We start from the raw sequence: 22788 nt of genomic DNA, 5'->3' as shown, positions 1-22788 counted from the left end.
GACCTAATCGGTGACTACGCCTCTCGTTTCGTATTTCTTATTATTCTTATACTTATTCGATACTTCGATTACTATTCTATATATATATATATGTATGTATGTATATATTTATGTATATAGTATGCGAATGATACAACACGATAAAGAAGGTTGCTCGTTACGAAGCTGCAAATGCATTTGTCGCTAACGTTTGCTAGGTAAATAACAAAGACTGGTATCCCCTCCACTTCATATTACATTTCCCCCACCACTAAGAGTTCGAAGGTTAAGTATTCAGTATTTCAACTATCGTAGTGTTTTTTAATTGTTTTAATAATTATTATTATATAGTTAATATTATCAGTGTATTTGTAAATATGATTGTGTCATAATACGTATATTTTATTGTTTAATCAATTTAACGGGTGTCACTGTAAAAATTAGTATAGTAAAATATTAGTGTAAGTTTAGTTTTTAAAATTGGATCAATTAAAAAATAATTGTAATTGTGATAATTTGTTTAAAAAAAAAAACATAACGAAAGGAGAGACTGTAGTATAATTCAATCAAATATTTGAGAACTTATATCAATTTTTAAGGTTAAATTGAAATTTTGGAAATATAGTAAATTGCAGCAGTGGCAAGCATACTTTAGAATAAAAACATAACCTAAATAATGCGATATTTATCTATGTTAAATACTATAATGAGATTTATAACTCTCTCATCATAACTTATATTATTGGTTTGATAAGTAAATGATTGCAAATTTTGTCGATAGGTGGCTTTTTAAACTCAGAAATGACTTAGTTGCAAACTTAATACATTTTTTATAGTTTTTACTGTAAAATACTTTTTCGTTTTTACTTTTGCAATGTATGTTAAAGAGACCCAACTAAGAAATATACTTTTTGCAAACCAATAAAAAGAAATAATCGAATATTTGTCATAGTAAGTTAAAGGTATGAAAGAAACGAAAGAAAAAAAAAAGGTTTCTTTGGCGATTTAAGAAGTAAACCTGTAGTCTTAAAATGCTTTTCCCCGATGTAGCTGTCTGGAGAAGAAGATTTGCGAGCAACACACCCGGCAATGAGTCACGGACCACCGGCGCTAAGCAAAAGCGATTTAAGACCGTCAACGCGAGACATCACGTGGCGACGATTACATCCTCCATATTTTGTAATCCTTTTTTCCCTTTCCCCCCACTTCATCCTCTTTTTTATCACCCACTCTTCTTATCTCTTTTAAAAAAGAAAAAATATATAATATATAAAAAATATTTTTATTTAATGTAACTAAAAAATTCAGCAATTGGTACATAAGATGTGAGGTTACGTTGAACAGAAGTTTCAAAGTTTTAGGATGTGTAATTTGATAAATTGTATCATATATATGTAAATGATATGTATATGTAATTTTAGGGTTATGTATAAATCTATTTATGCATTGTTTAGATTTAGTATATTATTTTTGTATGTAAAAATTTAGTGTTGCAAAATGTTTGTTCACTAATAATTTCAAAACTACTTAACCTATCTCAATGAAATTTTGTTTATTTTGTGTAATTTGTTCTAACTTAGAATATGGGATATTTTTTACCGCGTTTATTTTTTATTTTGTATCGCTAATTTGTAGGTTATCTAAATGGTTAGGTACTGTAAGTTTTCAATACATGCCAACTGTACTACAATACAATTATTTGGCTATATTCACGTCGTACGTTTTTTTTTTCTTCATATTTACATATGACATAACCTTGCTTTTTCTATTTTTGTATGTATTATTATTTTCTGCGTTGATAAAAACATTGGAAAATAAAATAAAATAAATGATAGGAACTATAAATACATCTGAAATTTTAAATGATTACAAAATCTGACTCTGGTATAGCAATCAAATTTCAAGACTCGATTCTTACTCGGATTATTACAAAAAAGAAACGAAAGAAAAAAAAAAACTAACCTAATTTGAGATTACCACCCAACGTGTTGCATGGCTTTATCGTTCAATTTTTTTTTTTTTTGGTTTTGTTTTATTTTTGTTTCAACACCATTGATGTAGTTCACAGATTGGTCATGAACGATGATAATGCGTAGGGGTTTTCTCAACATCTTGTCGATCGTTTTTCATAAACAATTAAATTAAACTAAAACAAAAAACAAAATAAATCATACTTCAAAGTCAAGATAATATTAAGATAAGAAGAAAAGATTACAGGATAATTCACATTCTCAAATTGCTTTAAATCTACAGTCTCGTTTCTTTTTGATTTGTTTTTAAAAAAATAAGAAAGTTGATTAAGTGTAGGTAAGTTTGTTATTAAAAAAAAAAAAATCGTCTATATTGTCAATGTATGTGTGGGTCCTAAGAAAATCGAGCGGTGCAAAGACGAAAGATCCAGATCCATCCGGCTCTCATGAATCCCGACGCTTCTTGATTCGTCCGACACCTAATTGAGAACAATGAGTAACGCGTGCTCTTGTTTGTCTCTGTCTCTATCATATTCCCCCTTCCTCCTCCTCTTCCTCCTCCTCCTCCTCCTCCTCCTCCTCTTCCTCACCCCCTTCTTTACTCACTCACTAACCCTCTCTCATTTTCTTTCTCTCTCTCTCTTTCTCACTGTCTTTCTTTTTGCACACGGTGATACCGTGTACTTTGTGATTCCCCCGACGAATATAAAGGAATGAAAGAATGTAAGATAGAAAGAGATAGAACATATGTGAGTGTCTGAAAGAGAGACAGAGAGAAAGAGAAAGAGAGAGTGGGATGAAGAGAGGATCATTGTAGAGTGAGGGTAGGAGGGGCGGGGGCGGGGGGGGTTGGAAGAGAAGGCTGCCTGGCGATTTAAACGTGAATTTCCGCCTAGTGGAATGTGAGATCGTATATATATATATAAATATATATGTATATGTGTATTTATATGGGTAGTATACTTACTTATATGCGTATGATGAAAAAACGATAACCAATTCGAACGATTCTTCGTTATCGTATTAAATAATTTGTTAGGTGTACACGAATTGTGATATTACCTGGAGGTCACCTTGAAATAAGAGTCTGTGAATCTTGTGACGATAGGTACTATTAAAAGAAACTTTCCCCACAGCTGGTAGAAAAAGAAATAGAAAGATATATTAGACAGTATAGACGATGACGAGAAGAAGAAGAAGAAGAAGAAGAAGAAGAAGAAGAAGAAGAAGCAGAAGAAGAAGAAAGAGGACGATTTGAACGAGACGACTTCGACGAATACGATGAAGGTGGTGGTGAGCTAGAGTTCATTTGATGAAAAGGCTAATATAATGATAGTAGTGGTATAGTAACTATAATAGTATTGGTATTGATGATGGTACTGGTATTTGGTGATACTAGTAATGATATTGGTAATGTTAGTGATGCTAGTAGGTGTAGTATTGATAGTATTGGTGTTGGTAATGTTAGAAATGGTGTTGGTAGTGGTATTAATAGTATTGGGTATTGGTAGTGTTAGAAATAATATTGGTGATGCTAGTAGTAGAATAGTAGCTATAATGGTATTGGTATTTGGTGATACTAGTAATGATATTTGTAGTGTTAGTGATGCTAGTAGGTGCAGTACTGGTAGTATTGGTGTTGGTAATGTTAAAAGTGGTATTAGTACTGATATTGATAGTATTGGGTATTAGTAGTGTTAAAAATACTATTGGTGATGCTAGTAATAGTAATATTGGTGATAGTCTTAGTGTTAGAGTTGATATTGGTAGTTTTAAAGTAATGATGTTGAATAGTATTACTATTGCTAAGTAGTAGTAGTGTTAGAAATAGTGTTGATAATGATATTGATAGTATTGGGTATTGGTGATGCTAGTAGACTGATATTGGTGATGATCTTAGTGTTAGAGTTGATGTTGGTGATGTTAAAGTAATGATGTTGAATAGTGTTAGTGTTAGAAATAGTGTTAGTAGGATATTGATAGTATTGGGGGTGTTGGTAGTGTTAGTAATAGTATATTGGTGATGCTGGTAGACTAGTATTGGTGTTGGTGATGGTGTTAGTGTTGGTGGTTACATCTTTACACTTGCGATGAAGACAGAGTGGCCTCGGTGAGCCCTCCTTGGGTATTAGCGGCCGGGAATGCATTAGAGGTGCCGGTAGAGGCAAGTAATCTCTCTCTCTCTTTCTCTCTCTTTCTCTCTCTTTCTCTCTCGTACTCTTTCGTTCTCTTTGCCGAGGAGGCGGCAACGTGGCCACCATGTGTGATGCCAAGAGGCAAAGCCGAAGCTTCTTTCTTACTTCTTTGCTTGAGTATAGTATATCCCGAGCCTTTCCACCGACCAAGAGGAAAAGAAGAAGGTAGTGGAAAGGGGAAGGGTGGTGTAGGGGGAATGGGAAGAGGTACAAGAGGAGGATGAGCGACCTTTTCCTTTTACCACCTTTCTCTACTTCTTTCTATCTATTTCTGTTTCTTTTCTTTGCTTTTCTTTTCTTTTCTTTTCTTCTCTTTTCTTTTCTTTTCTTTTCTTAGAAAAATTTTCTTACCTGAAGAATATTTCGTTTCTGTTTTTTTTTGTTCATTTAATTGTATAAAAAATATTGTATATATAATTATAATTGTAATTGTTTTATTGTTGGTAATATCATCTTATATTATTTATAAATATTCTTAAATAATTCGAAATTCAATTGGTTGAATTCAATAAAAGAAATTTTGTATATTTTTTGTTGTTAATATATTTTGTTATTATTTAATAGAATTTAGTAATATAAAAGTAATAATTTTATAAAAATATTTTATTATGTGAATATTCAAATATCTCTTCTTTTTTTTATTTTCTTTTATCACTACCACTACCACCACTACCATTAACGAATAATAGTTTTATGTTTGAAACAGTTAGATCAGTATCTCAGATAGGTCTGAATTGTTTTCTTTTTTCTAGCAACTGGATAACCAATAGAAATATCCCGGTTATACCCTTATTATACCCCAACTGGTTATAACGGTACCATCTCACCGCACACCCGTTAACTATCTAGGCACTATATATATATATATACAGTTCAACTGATTGAATGTAATATAAATAATAAAATAATAAATTAAAAAAACCAGTTGTAACCACACACAAACATATATATACATATATTAAATATTATTTTTATATTATTATATTATATTGTATTATATTATATTTATTATATATATATATATATTAAAGTTCATGGTATTATATAATAAATTATATATATAACTCTAGTATAGTATATATAACGATATAGTATATATAATATAGTATATATATAATATAGTAATATATATATATATATATATATATATATATATATATAACTTTATTATATAATACTAGAAACTTATATCATATATATACTATATATAACTATAACAGTTATCATATATAACCTCAAAATAAAATAAAGAAAAAAAAATCTGCTGAACAATTTTTGTTCACATTTAAAGAAAACGGGAAGGTTGAGAGTCACTACTCCTACGATGAGAGGAAGTAAAAGAGAGAGAGAGAGAGAGAGAGAGGGATAGAAAGAGAGAGAGAGAGAGAGAGAGAGAGAGAGAGGGATAGAAAGAGAGAGAGAGAGAGAGAGAGAGAAATTGTCGGAGGAGGGTATAGTATACGATGAGACAGGGCTTGGAAGAGGGACAGAATGGGCCGGCGGCTTGCCCGAGTATGGGGGTGAGAGAGAAAGAAGTGTACCTATCTAGCAAACGAGAAAGACAGAGATAGAAATAGAGGGGTATAGAGGTAAAGGAAAGATACGATGGGAAGAGGGTAAAAAAGGAGGTAAAGGGAGAAACCTCCACTCTTCCTTCTCCTCCTCCTCCTCCCCTGTCCCCCGTTGCGCCCACACTGGACTTGGGTTTTTTGTGAGAGAGTGCGAGGGTGGTCTGAGCGAACGAATGAACGAAGGAACGGACTGATGGGTGGACGGGTGGTGGTGGTGATGGTGGTGGTGGTTTACTGTGAGGGAGGAGAATAGAAAGGAGGAGGGGGGGGGAAGGGTAAGGCTTGGGACTCGAACGAAGGGAGAAGAAACGGTAAAAGAGAGTGATAGAGTGAGTGAGAGAGAAACTTGCTGGCACCAGGGGCTGACTGAGAGAATGAGAGAGATAGAAACACGGTGCTTGCTCTAGGGAATGAGAGAAACACGGGCCAGTGGAAAGATGTAGAGTAAAAAAAAGGAAGAAGAAGGAAAAGGGTGAGAGAGAGTGAGAGAAAAAAGAGAGAGAGAGATCCATAGGGGGTGCTGGCAAAAGGGTAGTAGTAGTAGTAGTAGTAGTAGTAGTAGTAGGGGAACACCGCCCAAGGGTTCAAAAAGCAAGGATGTCATCTAATGCCGAGTGGACTTTGTTCGCGAACGAGATGACACCCAGCAACGTTATACGTATTTCTATATATATATATATAGTTGGTACGTGTTCTTCTCTTATGAAGACGCGTGCATGCACACCTATGCAAGTATATACATATATATATATAAATGTTGGGTATAGGTTTGTATATATATATATAGTACTAGACTTTGGTGTCTCTTGCGACGATGACACCGTCGGTGACTGGGATAGGAACACGAGAATAACGTATACTCGCACTACAATTTTCTCTTTTCATCCGTACTGTGGATTATCAAGATGTGCATATGTGTATATATATATATATATGTATGTATATATGGATATGTACATGTGTGAGCTAGCTTGATATTTTTTTTCTTTTTTTTTTCTTACTATTTTTTTTTTTCATTTCTTTCTTTTTTTTGATCGTGTATGTTGTACGAGAGTTTAACACGTGATATAGTGGGATTGATTCGGAAGTAACTGATGCATGAGAGTGAAATAGTAAGAGAGAGAGAGAGAGAGAAGAAAATGACGACTTTTCTTAGAGACGAAATGAGTACGGACGTGGGCGATGATTCATAGAAAATTTCTCTGAGATGTTGAAGAATCGTATATACGTATTTTACTACTACTATTTACCTATATCTATGACTATCTTTGTCTGCCTACCTGTTTTACTTTCATGTTTTATCTCTCTCATTTTTCTTTTCTTGTGTTTGTTTTATTTTCTAATGAAATAATTTATAATGGTTATTTTATCGAATCATTTGTATATATCGATATTTGTTTAATAATTATGAATATTATTATATTTGTTAATAAAATGAAAATCTCAATTTGCAAAGTTACCAAAAGTTGTTGCAAAAGTTGTTGAGGTTAAGTGAGAGTGGGGGAAGTGTTATTTAGGTATAGTAAAACACACGTCTAGTTGCTTTTATTATAAATTCATATAAAATGACTATATTTCAAATATAAATAATTATTAATATTATTAAATTTGTTATAAAAATAATATAAACAATTAAAATGTGAATCCCAATTTGCAAATTTACCGAAAGTTGTTGCAAAAGTTGTTGAGGTTAAGTGAGAGTGGGGGAAGTGTTATTTAGGTATAGTAAAACACACGTCTAGTTATTTTTGTTATAAATCGATAAACTAACTATACGTCGAGTATAATTAATTATTAATATTACTAGATTAGTTATAAAAACGAATCTACACAATTAAAATGAAAATCCCAATTTTCAAAGTTACCGAAAGTTGTTGCAAAAATTTTTTGACGTTAGGTGGAAGTAGTGGGAGGAATTTTTGAAGTATAGTGTTTAAACTACACTTCTAGGTATATTTGTTACGAATTGACGACAAATTACTATACTATACTTGAAGAATAAATACACAAGTGTTCGTAACATTTCTCGACGCATTAAAGAAACGTTGGGTCTGTATATACTTGAGTGAGTCGATACATCATCATCATAATGTATGTGTAGGTGTGTTGAATACACCACAGGTATTACAAGAAAAGAATAAAGTAAGTAAGAAAGAGATAGAAAAGGAGAAAGATGAGTAGAGGGATCGCATGGTATATTAAATTATTTGTATTAGTAAATAGAAGTTTAAGTCAACGATAACGAGTGGTCCGTTTATTATTCGTAAATGAATTATTACACGTTGCCAAGGATTCCGCATGGTATAATTTGTTACATAATAGTTACCTCGTTTTCATCTTACTTATTATAGTTCTTTTTTTGTTAACACTAACGGTGTCTAGGTAAACCTAACCTGTAAAACATTTCTATTTTCGTCTTGGAACAATTTAAAAAAAATATATTCTTCTTGCATCTCAATGATGATGTTAGTATTTTTTTCCTGCATTTGGTATATGTGTGTGTGTTGAGTATGTGTATAAGTATAATACGTTGAACGTGTAGAATCGAAAGCTACGAAGACGATCGGATATCGTTTTACTTTCGCCGAAAAGTTCGAAGAAGAGCTTTTTTATTTTTTTCTTTTTTTATTTTTTTTTTTATTTTATTTTTTTTCCCTCGGTCGTCGTTCCTTGCGTAAGCCGAACTTTTTCAACCTTTCCACAGTCCCACCCCTGTTCACCCCTTTCCAGGAACAAACTGTTGCTTAGATCGTTATCGCGCTTACGATAACTGCCGTACGAATTTGTTCCCTGTAGTCGTAATTTGAAAGTATTGATAGAATTACAAGCGTTCCTTCTTGTAACAACTAGGGGGTTGCTTGTTTTTGTTCATTTTATTTCTTTTTCTCCCCTTCTCCATTTCCCTTTCTCATTCTCTCTATTTTCTTCTGTGTTTATTATTTTTAATAGTAGAAATCACAGAGTTATTTGAATTTCATACGAATAATTAACCTAACCTAAAAAATTACATGGGTACCTATAGTAATTAAAAAAAAAAAAAAGGTTGATGAATATACGAAAATCTAACGGGTGTCTAATTTGAGATTGAAAAAAGAGAAATGAGTTACATGTATCCCTTTGCTTGAGCACCACACATATATAGAACGATCTGTTTTTTTCGAGGATGATTTTTTTGTTTTGATATCATAGAAATGAACGAAAATGTACACACTAAGAAAATGAGATACACAAACTATCTTTCTTTCTCTCTCTCTCTCTCTCTCTCTTTCTCTCTCTTAATTTTTGAGATGATCGAAGTTATCTCGTGTTGCAAGTATAGTTGACAAACGAAAAAAAAAAAATGTTTGAACGTCTACATATAAAGGTACGAATGATTGTAAACGCGTGTGTTTAACGATATCACAGTGAGACTATGACATCCAAGGAAGATAAAGAAAAAAATAAAAAGAGAAAAATAGAAAGAGAGAAAGAGAGAGAGAGAGAAAGTAGAAACATGAGAAGCAGAAAGCAGTAAATGCAGGTACATATATATATATATATATCTATATATATATATCTATATATATATATATATATATATATATATATATATATATATATATATATATATATACATATAACGTAGGGACGTAGAAATAGGAGTAACACGTGAGAAAGGGGCTGAAGAGGTGAACAGGGTGGCGGAAGGTGGAAAGAGAAAAGGAAGGGGGAAAGGTGGGTACCCTTCTAAGCGTACACACACACATATATATACTTCACACACCTATGGAAGTTGGTTCTAAAGAGTATGAGAGAGAGAAAAGGGAACCCTTGGTCTCTGCCCTTCCCTGTCCATCGTCCACACCCCTATACGTCCCTCATCGTCCACCCTTCACCCTGCTCGACCCCTTAGGAGCCATCAAACGCGTCCTTTCCCTCGGAGTTACCCGTCCCGTCCAGCAACAGCAGCAGCAGCAGAAACGGACCCCACGATGAGAGAAGTACTACGAACGAGGATGAGGAGGAAGAAGAAGAAGAGAAAGAGGAGAGAAGGAGGTTGGTAAAGGAGGGTTAGGAAAAGGGTGGGTGGGATTGAGAGGAAGAGGACGGGTGTTCTGACAGTGACAGACCCTACCTTACCATCACCACCATCACCACCACACCACCACGATCCTCGTCGTAGTCGTCTACGATGGTAGTGTGGTATACACGTTTCTACTTTACTCTTCTCTGGTGCCGTTCATGATAGTAGACTAGTAGTAGTAGTAGTAGTAATAGTAGTAGTAGTAGTAGTTGTGCCGCTTACGTCGGTGGGGGAGGGTCGAGGGTCGTCGAGAGGTAAAGGGATGAGGTGGGGGTGAGAGGAACTCAGAGAGGAACGATGTTGGGCGCTGGGAGGTGGATTGGGAAGAAGGGGGGCCTTCTATATGAGGGGGAAAAGAGAGAGGGAGAGGTACTACCTAGCGTTGAGAGAGGATCGAAAGGGGTGAGAATGAAAAGGGAGTGAGTGAGAGAGAGAGAGAAAGGGAATCTATGGGGGAGAGAGCTTGGCTTGGGGAAGAGAGAAGGACGAGGGAGTCCTGAAAGGGCGCGGCGAGTAGAGAGGGGAGTATAGTTGGTGAACGAATGAGAGAGAGAGAGAGAGAGAGAGAGAAAGAGGGAGATGAGTTGCCTCGTGGTTGGGTCAGAGGCGTCGGGAGATCGAGCGAGCACGTAAAAGAGTGAGAGAGGGAGAGAGTTGGGAAAGAGAGTAAGTGAGAGAGAAAGAGAGAGAAACATAGATAGTATGAAAGTGGGAATGAAAGAGAGAGAGAGAGAGAGAGAAAGAGATGTACAGGGGAACGTGAGCGGCAGGACGGAGGGGCGGGGTAGGGGTGCGCGGTAGCGGTGGTGGCGGCGGCGACGAGAGAGTCAGAGGTGGAGGTGGAGGTGGACGATGACGGTGAAGTGAGACGAGGGGAAAAGGGAAACTCTCTCTCTACGGTAAAAGAGAGTGTGAGAGAGTAGAGTAGCAGCAGCGAACGGGGTGGGGGAGGGTTCGAAAGAGTGTGTGTGAGAGTGAGAGAGAGGGAGTGACTGAGGCGGAGAAAGAGAGGGGGTCGCCAGCGCGTCGCCAGCCGCCAGTTCGCCGTGAGCGCTCGTGACGTGAGGACGTTCTGTGATTTTAATCTTATAAAGGGCGTACCGTACTGTACCGTACCGTACCGTACCGTATCGTACTGTACCGTGTACTGTACACAATTTTACATCGTCGTTTTCTCACCTCGAGCTTACCTTTTTTTTTTCACCTAGTTTTCTCTCGATTCTACGAAGAAACAAAGGTAGAAATAAAATAAAATAAAATAAAATAAAATAAAAAAGGAAAGAGAATAATAATATTAATAATAATATTATTTGTTTTGAAAAAGAAAGGATTGGATAAAGATAAATATAATAATAATAATAATAGATAAGAAGGATTTTGGTGGGAATCACGTTTACTTCTAATACCTGATTCATCTTTTTTCTTTTACATATATATATATATATATATATATATATATATATATATATATATATACGCACGAGTTGTCATAATTTTGTCCCCCCAGCCCTCGTGTGTGTTATTTATCTCTCTCTAACGTTTGACTATTTATCATATCTCGTATCCCTTCGTTCGTTCGCTCGCGCGCGCGTTTCGGATTCTGACGAGAGGTGAAAAGACACACGTTGTTGCTGATAGAAAGACAGGGAGATAGAGAGACAGAGAAGAAAACAGATATACGTTCAGCAGATATATACAGAGTGGGGGATTAAAATAAAAGAGAAAGAAGATTCCAAGAACGCATAAAATAAAAGAGAGAAAGAGAAAGAGTGTGAGGAACATTGAATTTTCCCCAAAGGTGAAAGAAAGGAAGAACATTTTATTAGTTTTTTTTTGTTGATTATTATTATAATAATAATAATAATTATTATTATTATTAACGTGTAGCGTGTAACGAGAGGATCGGCCTTCGACGACGAGACGTAGAGTAACCTTGTTTTCTGCGTTCCAACCTACGCTCTTCTCGTGACACATACACACACATACTTCTCATAGTAAAAGAAATACAATCGCGGAGAACTACTACTACTACTACTACTATTACTCTTTATAGACACGTTTCTCCTGTAACTTGCATTAGTGATCTTTAGAAAGGAGTATAACAACGAACTGAACGGTGAGAAGAAAACTTACGACACGATATTTTTCACAAAAATATTTAACAACGAATTAAATATCGCATATACGTGAATAAGTGTGATACGAAATTAAGTGTTCAGCAAAAGAAGATAAATTATCTCTTGGTCAAAATAAAAAAAAAAAAAAAAAAAACAGAAAAAAAATAAGAATAAAATATATATACATATACATATATTTATATATATAAAAGTCACGGGGGTGGAATTGTTTGGAATTTGAAAGAGGAGACCAACCAGCTGATCGTTGGTGGATCACGGATATATACATCGTCGTCGTTCGTTCGTTCGTTCGTTCGTTCGTTCGTTCGTTCGTACGATTGGTGGGGGAGGAGTTTGCACTTCGCGCCGGATAAGTTAAACTGCATCGTGTGTGTGCGTGCGCGGCCTGATCGTCGTCATCGTCGTCATCGTCGTCGTGTCGTCGTCCTACGTCGATCGCCTACTCCTCCGTTTTCGACTCCTCTCTTTCATATGAGATAGAGAAAAAGAGTTAAATAAAAAAAGAAAGACACTGAAAAATCATCTTTTTTTCTTATATACATATATATATATATACTGTTTTTAAAGGTAGTGGGACAATGACGGATTCGAGTAGTAAAAGAAACAAAAGTAGTAAAAGCAATTGCAATACCACTAGACAGACAGATAGTGCGTAAAGTGTTTGTTGGTTCAGAGATAGATTAAAAAGAAAAAGAAACAGAGAGAGAGAGAGTGAGAGAGAGACAAGGGGGGAGTAAAGAGAGAGAGAGAGAGAGAGAGAGAGAAAGATAAATAGACAAAGAGAAAGAGAGAGAGAGAGAGAGAGAGAGCCAAAGCGACGAACTTTGCTACGTGGTATCAACGTCAGAGTAGCTTGTGCGTGAAAGGAGAAAGATCATGCGATGCGTTAAACGTGTTAGATAGATACACACATATATACAAATAAAAATAAAAAAAAAAAGAAAGAAAGTGAGAAAGCACAGTAACAAAAAAAAAAAAAAAGAAAAACCAGAATAAAAGAAATAAAATAGAAGATAAAGAAGAATAAAAAAAAAAAATCAGACTTGAAGTAAGTTTCCTCTGGTTTCGATCTTAACCAAGGGGGTGAATCTTCGTCATCGTAGTCGTCGCCGTCGTCGTCGTCGTTGTCGTCGTGGTTTTAAGTTGACGCGGGTGGTGGGTTCGCTCCTCCCTGTGAAAAAAAAAAGGGGAAAGAGAAAAAGAAAAAGAAACTAGAGGAAGATATATAGCAGTGAAGAGAAACGAAGGAAGACACACACACACACACACTCGCCCAACGAAAGGGGAGAAGGTACGAGAGAGAGAGAGAGAGAGAGAGAGAGATAGAGGAATCAAGAGAGGAGAGGGAGAGGAGAGAGGCAGTGCACGCGAGAGAAAGAGAACTTTTTTTTTACTCCGAACAGAAGAGATAGAGAGAGAGAGAGAGACAGACAGACACCACCTCATATATATACACACGCACACACATATATAAATATATTATATATATATACACACATACGCACATTGAGTGATAGAGAAAGATAGAAAGAGAAAGAAAAAAAGAAGAAGAAAAAGAAGAAAATAAAAAAGGGGGAGCCTGAGAGTGTGTTTCCGTTTGGTGTGTGTGTGTATGTGTGTGTGTGTGGGTGTGTGTATGTGTGCTTGAGAGGGAGAGAAAGAGAGAAAGAGGGACGCATCACTTCTGAATATGTCCGCGAAGCGAAAGGCCACTGCCATCATGCAGCACCACAAGGTGAGTCTAATGGAGATCGGCATTGGAACCACGTGATCGACTTCTTTCTTTCTTTCATACTATATATATACACACACACATATGTATGTATATATATAATGCATTTACTCGTGCACATGCGTTATAGGAATGAGCTTATTCGAATTGTGATCGAGTATAGTATTTTTCGATTACCCTTTAACACCCCACCCCCATTTCACTTCACCTCACTTCACTTCAACCCATCGTCGTATCTATCCCATCATTACCATCACCACCACCACCACCACCCAACCTCTCTTCCTTACTGTACTAAGTTCCCCTGTTTCTGTCCCCACCTTTATCAAACGATAATTTTTTCCCCCCTATTCCCCTGTTTTATCCGAGATCTTTGTCTTTGGATTAAATAATTATCTTAACTTTGTGATAGTTTTTTTTTTATCTTCTTGTTTTTTTCTTTCTTTTATTTTATTTTATTTTATTTTATCTTTATCTTTTGCGAATAATATTATTTGTATTTCTATTTTATATATATATATATATATATATATATATATATATATATATATATATATATATATTTGTATGTATATTTTTTTCTTTTTTTATTGATAGTTAAATAAAATAGAAAAAGATTAATATCGATGAAAGTAAGTGACGAATGGTAATGGAATTTTTTTTTAGGGGTGAAGGGATGAGAAGGGACAAAAGGGAAATGTTCCTTTTTATTTTTTTATTTTATTTTATGTTTTTTTTTTTTTAAATGTTCTCGGGTTATATGAGAAACTCTCCTATCTACGTGTTTTGTGTGTTTTCCTTTTGCATATGTGTCAAGGGGAGAAGAGAAGAAGGAAGGTTTTATTTTTTTTCTATTTTTTTTTTTTTTTTTTGAAAAAAAAAACACATTTTCTCTTTTTAACATTCTCTTGTTGTGTCTTTCCGTTTGAGGAAGAAAAAAAAAACAAAGATAAAAAAAAAGAGGAATAGCAGGTCTCTCGTTACGAAACTCATTATTCCATTGCACCTTTTTTATTTTCTGGAGAGGAAAAGGGAAGTAGTACTACTACTAGTAGTAGTAATAGTAGTAGACAGACAAATAGTATAGTAGTTTTAATTGAAAGAGTTGTTTAATCCGTACTTCCCTCTTTTTTTTTCTACTCTCCTCCTTTCCTCATTCTGTTGTACAGAAAACACATTTTGTTTTGTTTTTTGATTTGTTTGAAAGAAAGGTCGAGATCGAGGTGTAGGAAATTTTGCAAATTTTGTATATTTAAAAAAACAAAAATAATTTCAAAAACTATTCCATATATATAATAAAAATATAAAATAATAAATAATAAATATTTAATAAATTAATTTGAATATAATAATAATAATAATATTTATTTGTTTGAAAGAAAGGTCGAAATCGAGGTGTAGGAAATTTTGCAAATTTTGTATATTTAAAAAACAAAAATAATTTCAAAAACTATTCCATATATAAAAATATAAAATAATAAATAATAAATATTTAATAAATTAATTCGAATATAATAATAATAATAATAATAATAATAATAATAATAATAATAATAATATTTATTTGTTTGAAAGAAAGGTCGAGATCGAGGTGTAGGAAATTTTGCAAATTTTGTATATTTAAAAAAACAAAAATAATTTCAAAAACTATTCCATATATATAATAAAAATATAAAATAATAAATAATAAATATTTAATAAATTAATTCAAACATAATAATAATAATATTATTAATATTATTATTATTATTATTTTTGCACAATTGATAGAAAATATAATCGTAAAACGTTTGGTATAATTTTCAAAGAAACACATCGTAATCGTCATCAGTCGTGTTATCATTTAGAATTCATTTTTTTCTCCTTGATCGTTATAGAAGTCAGAGAGATTAGAGAATTAGATATATATATATCATCGTAGTTTTGTAGTTCAGTATAGTCATAATCCTCTATCCGAGAAATGATCACACTTTTTTAATATATATATGTGCACGTGTGTATATATATGTGTGTGTGTGTATTTCGATTTGAACTACATCGATCGAGTAGTAGTTTTACGTGTAATATGTGAAAGAAAGAGAATCAACATTATCTTTTTATTAGACATTTTAATTTTCTTTCTATTTCAACCTGTTTGTCTATCTGTCTATCTGTCTGTCTTTTGTATTTCTATTTATCTATCTCTCTCTCTCTCTCTCTCTCTCTTTCTATTTTATTGTATTGGAATACATGAATGCTTTCACGAGTTTTGTTTCTAATTAACTCGTTGTTATAATTGATGCATACGACGGTCAAGATCATGACTCTTATGAAAATATTTATACATTCATATAAAACATATATTCATACGTGCATGCACATGCATACATATATATGTACCCCATAATTATGAAAGTAATGTCTTATATCGAGATATTAAAAGAATTACATTTGAACACTATATAATATTGAAATAACAAATATTATCTAACACGGTTTATTTATAACAATTATCGTGACAATTGTATTGAATTTATTTAGTTGAAAATTTTTTTCAAAATTTTAGAAACACCACACACATTCATAACTATGAGCATATATGTGTTTTTATATTATTTATACATACATATTTAAAAGTAACCACATACAATTCGTATAGTAATAGTTGAAATTGTTTTAAACGTAAAAGCAACAAAAAATAATTATAATAACAATAATAATAATAAATTAAGAAAAAAAAAAACGATTCCTAAAGTTAGAAGAAAAAAAAGAAAGAAAGAAAAAAACCCGAGAACATTCGTGAGTGCAAAACTTTGTTCCTGGTTCAAATTGAAGGTAGTAGAAATGGTGGGGGGGCGGGGGGCGGGAGGGGTTTGTAACAGTAAAAAAGAAATCATAGGAAAGAAAAAAAATAACATATATTATAGTATATATATATAAAACAATACATTGACCAAATTATGAATTAAGGGGTTGTATTAGAAAAGTTTGCACGCGAATCGGACAGAAATCGATTCGATCGGAATCGGAGTCACGAAAGTTGAGTTTAGAGTTGTGGTAGGTTCGGGACCTCGCTCACCACGTTCTTTATCTTTCTCTCTCATTCTATCTTTCACCCTTTTTGCCATCGCAGTCCCTCACGGAGGAGGTTATGTCTCTTTTTCTCTTCATCTTCCCCCACCATCTTCACTTAACCTTTCTCTTTCTCTTTCACTGTATATCTATCTCTATCTATCTCTCTTTCATCCTCTTCTTTTCGGTCCATTATCTCTTTCTCTCTCTCTCTCTCTCTCTCTTTCTCTTCGTTGTGCGCCCGCGCATTTCTATCTCTCTCTCTCTCTCTCTCTCTCTCTTTCTATCTGTCTTTCTATCTTTCTCACTCTTTTACGTTCCAACAGGTTATATTTTTCCACCGGTAGAGTGTGGAAGTGTTTCTTTCTCTTTCTATCTATCTCATTCCTTTCTTTTTCAAACTCTCTTTCTATTTTCTTCCTCTCTCTCTCTCTCTCTCTCTCATTTTCTATCTATCTATCTCTTTCTCTTTCTCTCTTGCACTCTTTTTATTTCGTTTTACTACTTCTCATTTTCTTATTCTCTTTGTGTATATTTCTATCTCTTTCTTTCTAACTTGGAATCATTCACGATCCATTTTCTATCCTCTTTCTTCTATCGTGTATCGTTTATCTCTTTCTCTTTCTCGTTCTTTCATACATTGTGTCTTTCTCTTTCTCTTTTTACTCTTTTACGAAGATCGCCCACGTTCTTCGTACTCGTTTACGCTTCTATTCATCTTTCTTCTTCTTCTTCTTATTCTTATTCTTCTTCTTCTTCTTTTTCTTCTTCTTTTTGACTTGACCCGCGTGTTCATCCGATTGTGTCCTGCTGAACTTTCAAACCCTTTTCCTTTTTTTTTTCTTCTTTTTTTCGTATTTTTTTCTTTACTTCTTCCGTCACTCGGTTTGTCTTCTTGTAGGACAGATCAATTCCTTTTTTTAATTAACCAGTTAATTGTGGGGCACCATTTTGAATATGAGCACCGCTGTGTGTCGCTGCAATCGACCGATTACGAGTTTTTTTTTTTTAGGTTAGAATTGCAAATTTTTAGGATTCAATGAAACAGAATATAAAAATGAACATAGTAGTAGTTTTGCAAATCTTGAAATTTGAGATCAATTTAGTACAGATTAATTCCTTTTTTTAATTAACCAGTTAACTGTGGGGCACCATTTTGAAAGTGAGCACCGCGGTGTGTCGCTGCAGTCGACCAATTATGAGTTTTTTTGGGCTAGAATTGCGAATTTTTACGATAAAATGAATTAAAAATACAAAAAAAAGAAAAAACAAACTAAGAAATTTTGCAAATGTTGAAATTCTTTTTTTACTCAACTCTTGAAATTCGACAATTGTTTTATTTTAAACGATATTTTATAAAAATCAAATAAGATAATAATCCAAATGCTGCTTAAAAAACAAACGAGAACAAAATGTACTGATTTTCCTTTTTGTACAAAACATTGACAAATATTCGATGTTTTGCAGCATAGAAAGGAAAGGATAGGAAAAAAAAAGATTGGGTGGAAATATATGGGGAACCATAGGAGAACCATTTGAGAAAGTGGTACCTCATCTTTAAGAAGAAGTTGGTAAACGTTGGAGGGGTTGGTAACGAAGAGTATGTGGAAAAGAAAAAGAAAAAAAATAAAAGAAAAAGATGATGATGATGATGATGATGATGATGATGATGATGATGATGATGATGATGCGGTCGGTTGGTTGGTTGGTTGGTTGGTTGGTTGGTCGATGCTTTCAGAAGCGCACGAGAATCCGGGATCGCTAATGAGGCGTGCGATTCTCTCGTTAAAGGATTAAATTACGGTATACGCGGGAAGTAGTCTTTGGTCTTTGGGATATGGGTTGAGGTGGGATGAGCTGAAGAGGGGGGAGGGGGGAGGAGGGAAAGAGTCTTAGCAGGGGGGAAGGCAAGGAGAAGGAAGAGGGGGGCTTTTGCCACGACCAAAGGAGACGACGAGTGTTCATTTTAACGGTAATCTTTGCCGATTTTCTATGGTTTTGCTTTGGTATGGGATTCTTTCCAAAAAAAAAGAAAAAGTTGAAAAACGAGAAATTCATTCTTGACCTTTATCTTATTTATCTCCTTTCTTTTTCTATTTCTATAAGGGAAGTTAGTTCTGTCTCTTTTTCTAACTTTCCTTTTGATTTGTTTGTTTCCGATTTCGAATGCTATTTAACGATCGTTTGAATACACGTTTGATTTTTCATCATATTTTCTTCTTTTTATTTTATTTTATTTTGTTTCAACATATTTCACATATTTCTTTGATGTATATAGTGGAAAAAGAAAACGAGTAGGGGATTGGAAAGGGGATGGTAGGAAAAAGAAAAAAAAGATACAAATATTTTTCCATTCTCGAATATATCGTAGAACGAAATGCAACAACTATTTCTCTTGATACACATATATATATATACACACGTATACACACATATATATATATATATATATATATATATATATATATATATAAAGAGGGAGGATAGATAAAGGGACACAGAGAGAAGAGGGGGGAGGAGGGGTGGTAGTGGTGCGCAAAAGACGACGTCAACGTTTGAACTAAAAAGGGTGAACTAAGAGTGGTGTGGGGTGGGGAGGGGAAGGTAGGGGTAAAGGATAAAAGTAAAGCACAACACCGTAGGGGGGTGATTTTTTCCCCACCATACCCTTTTTTATATTCCCCATCAAAGTTATAAGGGCTAGTATGGATTTCCCATAAGATCAGAGCACAGGTATGGTGTCTGAAACCGACAATACTTGCAAGGGGTGCCAACTACCAACGGCTTGTCCGTTTGTGGCGAGCTAGGAAAACCTTCAGAAAAGGGTAAAAGAGAATCCCTTAACGTATGTGTGGATATGTGTGTGTGTGTGTGTGTGTGTGTATGTGGGAAGGGGTGGGGGAGAAAAAAACCATGTGAAAAGAAAAAGATAGATTCAGGAAAATGTAAAAAGGAAACGAGAAATGGGAAAAAGAACAGAGACAGAAATATTTCCCTTTCTCATTCATTCCCTTTGGAACCACCCCAGTCTTCTCTCTCTCTCTCTCTCTCTCTTTCTCTCTTTCTCTTTCTCTTTCTGTCTCTCTCGTATCACCCCATTTCGAAGCTGCTTTTCCATGTCGGCCGTCGAGTACAGCGCGTTCCAAATACGTCCGTCCAAACATTTCCTGTCTTTCCAGGCATCCTTCAAATGACTACTGCACTTGTGTACATACGTATCTGCAGCAGATATGTATATAACATGCTATATATATATATATATGTATAAGTGTTCAGTTAGGGAATGGGAGTTGATGATTACACATACTTACTTATAACATGTGTGTGTCATCTCTTGTTTCTGTTTCTTGTTTTACTTTTGTATTCGTTGAGAAAAAAAAAATAAACCACCCTCTTAATGCAAGTGATTTATTTAATTTTTTTTGGGGGGGGGGAGGGGGGGTTTATATTCTCTAATAAATAATTCAATAATTAATTTAAATTAAAATTGAAAACTTCGATATATCAAACGGTATATTATTTTGCAAATTAATTTTTGTTTCAAATGACACTAATAGTGTTTTTAGTTTTTTCATTATTATATTTATTCACTTTTATTATTTTATTATAGCCAGTAATTTCTTTTTTTTTTTTTTGTAAATTATTCTTCTTTCAAATAATCCTAATAGTGTTTTAATTTTGCATTATTATATTTAATATTTTTTAAATAATTTTATTTTACATTATTTTATTATTACATTATACCCACTCACATTTTTTTTCTTATTTTCTTTTTATTATTTTTCCACCCCTATTTTTGTGGTATCTCATTTAACAAAATATGATTACTAATAACTAAATAAATAATTTCTAACTTTATTGATATTACTTTATCAATGATTATCATTTACCTTTAACCATAAGTCAGTCAGCCAGTCAGTCAATTCAGTGGATCAAAATCCTAACTGTCATCCTATAAGGTAGAAGGATAGAAAGAGAAAGAACATAACATAGGACAGGGATTCGAATATATCCGTAATACGCCCAACGAACTACTGCAACTTCATATATACATACATACATACATATATATAGGTAGTAGTAGTAGTAGGCGTAAGTTGATAGCGAAGTGATGTTTGTTGCTAGCTGTCGGCTGATTCAGAGAGTCATCCGTGTCAAGGTACACCGCCATCGACGACGACGTCGTCGTCGTCGTCGTAGTCGTCGTCGTCGTCGTCGTTCCTAGTCATTGTCATCGTTGTGTTGCATTACGTTGTCTGGTGGTCGTTTCATACCTAACACACACACACACACACACACACACATACACATATATGAATATAAACTGAATTTCTCTTGCATTCTTTCCAAAACGATCACATATACTCATACATATATGCATATATGTGTGTGTGTGTCTGCATGATGCATACTGTACAAAAGTGCAAAATAACTCGAGCAAAGACCATCGTACAAACGATTGATGGTTACGAAAAGGGAGGAGGTGGAGGAGGAGGAGGAGGAGGAGGGGATCGGGGGGTAAAGTAGGAGGAACAGATAGAAGTATGAAAGTGTGCGTGAAAAATGTGTGTGAGTGAGAGGGAAAGAGGAAACTGGAACCTCGAACGAGTTTTTTTTTATTTTCTCTTTTTTTTTCCCGCCACTCCATCCCCACCACTCTTCTTGTTCCCCCACCATCGTCCAATTTGTTTGCGCTCTATACTCGCGGATACGAGGAAGAGGAGGGAGGAGGAGGGTGTATCGTTGATTTTTGAGAGTAAAAGGGTAGATGGGATATTTTTATTGTCGGGCATACACGGCCTGGTGCAAAATCTCCCCCTGGGTGCGAAATGTTTCCAGCCGAACACGGATTTTAAGCATTCCAATGCGACGAGAACTAACGGTAGAGTGGGAGGAGGTTTTTTGGGGAGGGTTGTTGAGGAGTGGTAGGGTTTGGTATTCGAATTTCGAATGGGTATGGTTCAAATCTGTGGATCATTTTGAATACGCGTTGGTAGGGCATTAAACTTTGTTTGGATTCTAATTAACGTTGACGATGAAATTTTGTTTGGATCCTAATCAACGTTGACGATGAATATTTTTCATTTGCATTTGCTTTTTTTTTTTTTTTTTTATATCGGGTTGGCAAGTAAATAATTGCGGATTTAGTCGATAGGTGGCTCTTTAAAATCCGCAATGACTCAGTTGTCAACCCAATATTTTTCTTCTTTAGGTTTGGAGTTTTTTTTGTTTTTTGGTTATCAGTCATGTTAAAAACCTAGTGTTATTTTATTTGAACAATTGTATGTTTATAATTGTTAAGTGGGGGTTTATTTAGTAAAAATATAAACCATAAGTCACCTGAAGAGTTGGTTTGAAAACGGGATGCATGTTGCGTTCTCTTTTTTAAACATAAGGACAGGTCGGTAAAGTTTGTTTGTTCCGCTTTGGTTTGAGTCATTGTCCGTACGAAGGTCGGAGACAGGAAAGGTTCTAACCTGACCTGCCTTATATTAACGTTTCGATTTACGACGGTCGATTAAATGCCTATCTACTGACGTAATTATTTATAATTCTTTAAAACGCGAATACAGTTAAATTACATTCTAGTTAACGAATTAACAAACTAACTAATAAACAATCCAAACATTCAATCTCATAATGTTAATCTTATTGTTTTCTTTTCACAGATTGTGTTTCGAACTTATTTTCATTTATTTTTTTATTTATTTTGTCAAATTTACAACCAATTTTATTCTCCAATTATATGAAATCGAAGATAGGTTAACTCTGCTCGGTCGGTAAGCTGGATCGTTTTAACTTCAAAGAGATTAGGTTAGGTTTTCAATATTATTATTATTATTATTATTATTTTTAATAAATTTTAACAAATTGGTATTATTTTTTAGGAATTTTTTAATAACAATTTATCTTATTATTTTGTAAGTTTAATTTAAAACAAAATTAATTATAAACACATACGTAATACTTAACCTACAAAAAACCCACGTTATTAGTGTTGAATTGAAAAAGAAAAACTAACTTAAATGAAAGAGACAGAAAGATAGATCAAATATAAAATGTTTAATTCTTATATATATATATATTTT

The 22788-nt window shown here is 34.1% G+C and overlaps 1 protein-coding gene and 1 long non-coding RNA gene across 6 annotated transcripts in view; one reads left to right on the top strand and one right to left on the bottom strand.

Annotated features, from left to right (window-relative positions):
• LOC149033769 (uncharacterized) overlaps positions 1–9744 on the bottom strand; it is a 34477-nt gene extending 24733 nt beyond the window's left edge. Inside the window, exon 1 of the long non-coding RNA XR_016179023.1 lies at positions 9479–9744. This is a non-coding gene — a long non-coding RNA (uncharacterized LOC149033769). The remainder of the gene's footprint in view (positions 1–9478) is intronic.
• Positions 9745–10818: 1074 nt separating this feature from the next.
• Positions 10819–22788, top strand: part of LOC107066427 (uncharacterized) — a 62562-nt gene continuing 50592 nt past the window's right edge. For 2 of the 5 annotated variants that reach the window (XM_089179792.1, XM_089179785.1), the window contains exon 1: positions 11023–13651. In XM_089179792.1, the coding sequence (XP_089035918.1) occupies positions 13607–13651 (45 nt within the window). In that variant the 5' untranslated portion in view covers positions 11023–13606. The other 3 variants (XM_089179788.1, XM_089179798.1, XM_089179795.1) reach the window with 3 other exon arrangements.

The sequence above is a fragment of the Polistes dominula genome, unplaced genomic scaffold (assembly GCF_049000335.1).
Source record: "Polistes dominula isolate Pdom_NZ unplaced genomic scaffold, Pdom_raw_medaka contig_29, whole genome shotgun sequence".
NCBI lineage: Eukaryota > Metazoa > Arthropoda > Insecta > Hymenoptera > Vespidae > Polistes > Polistes dominula.
The sequence above is the reverse complement of the archived record's forward strand: the minus strand, read 5'-3'. Positions and strand labels throughout refer to the sequence as shown.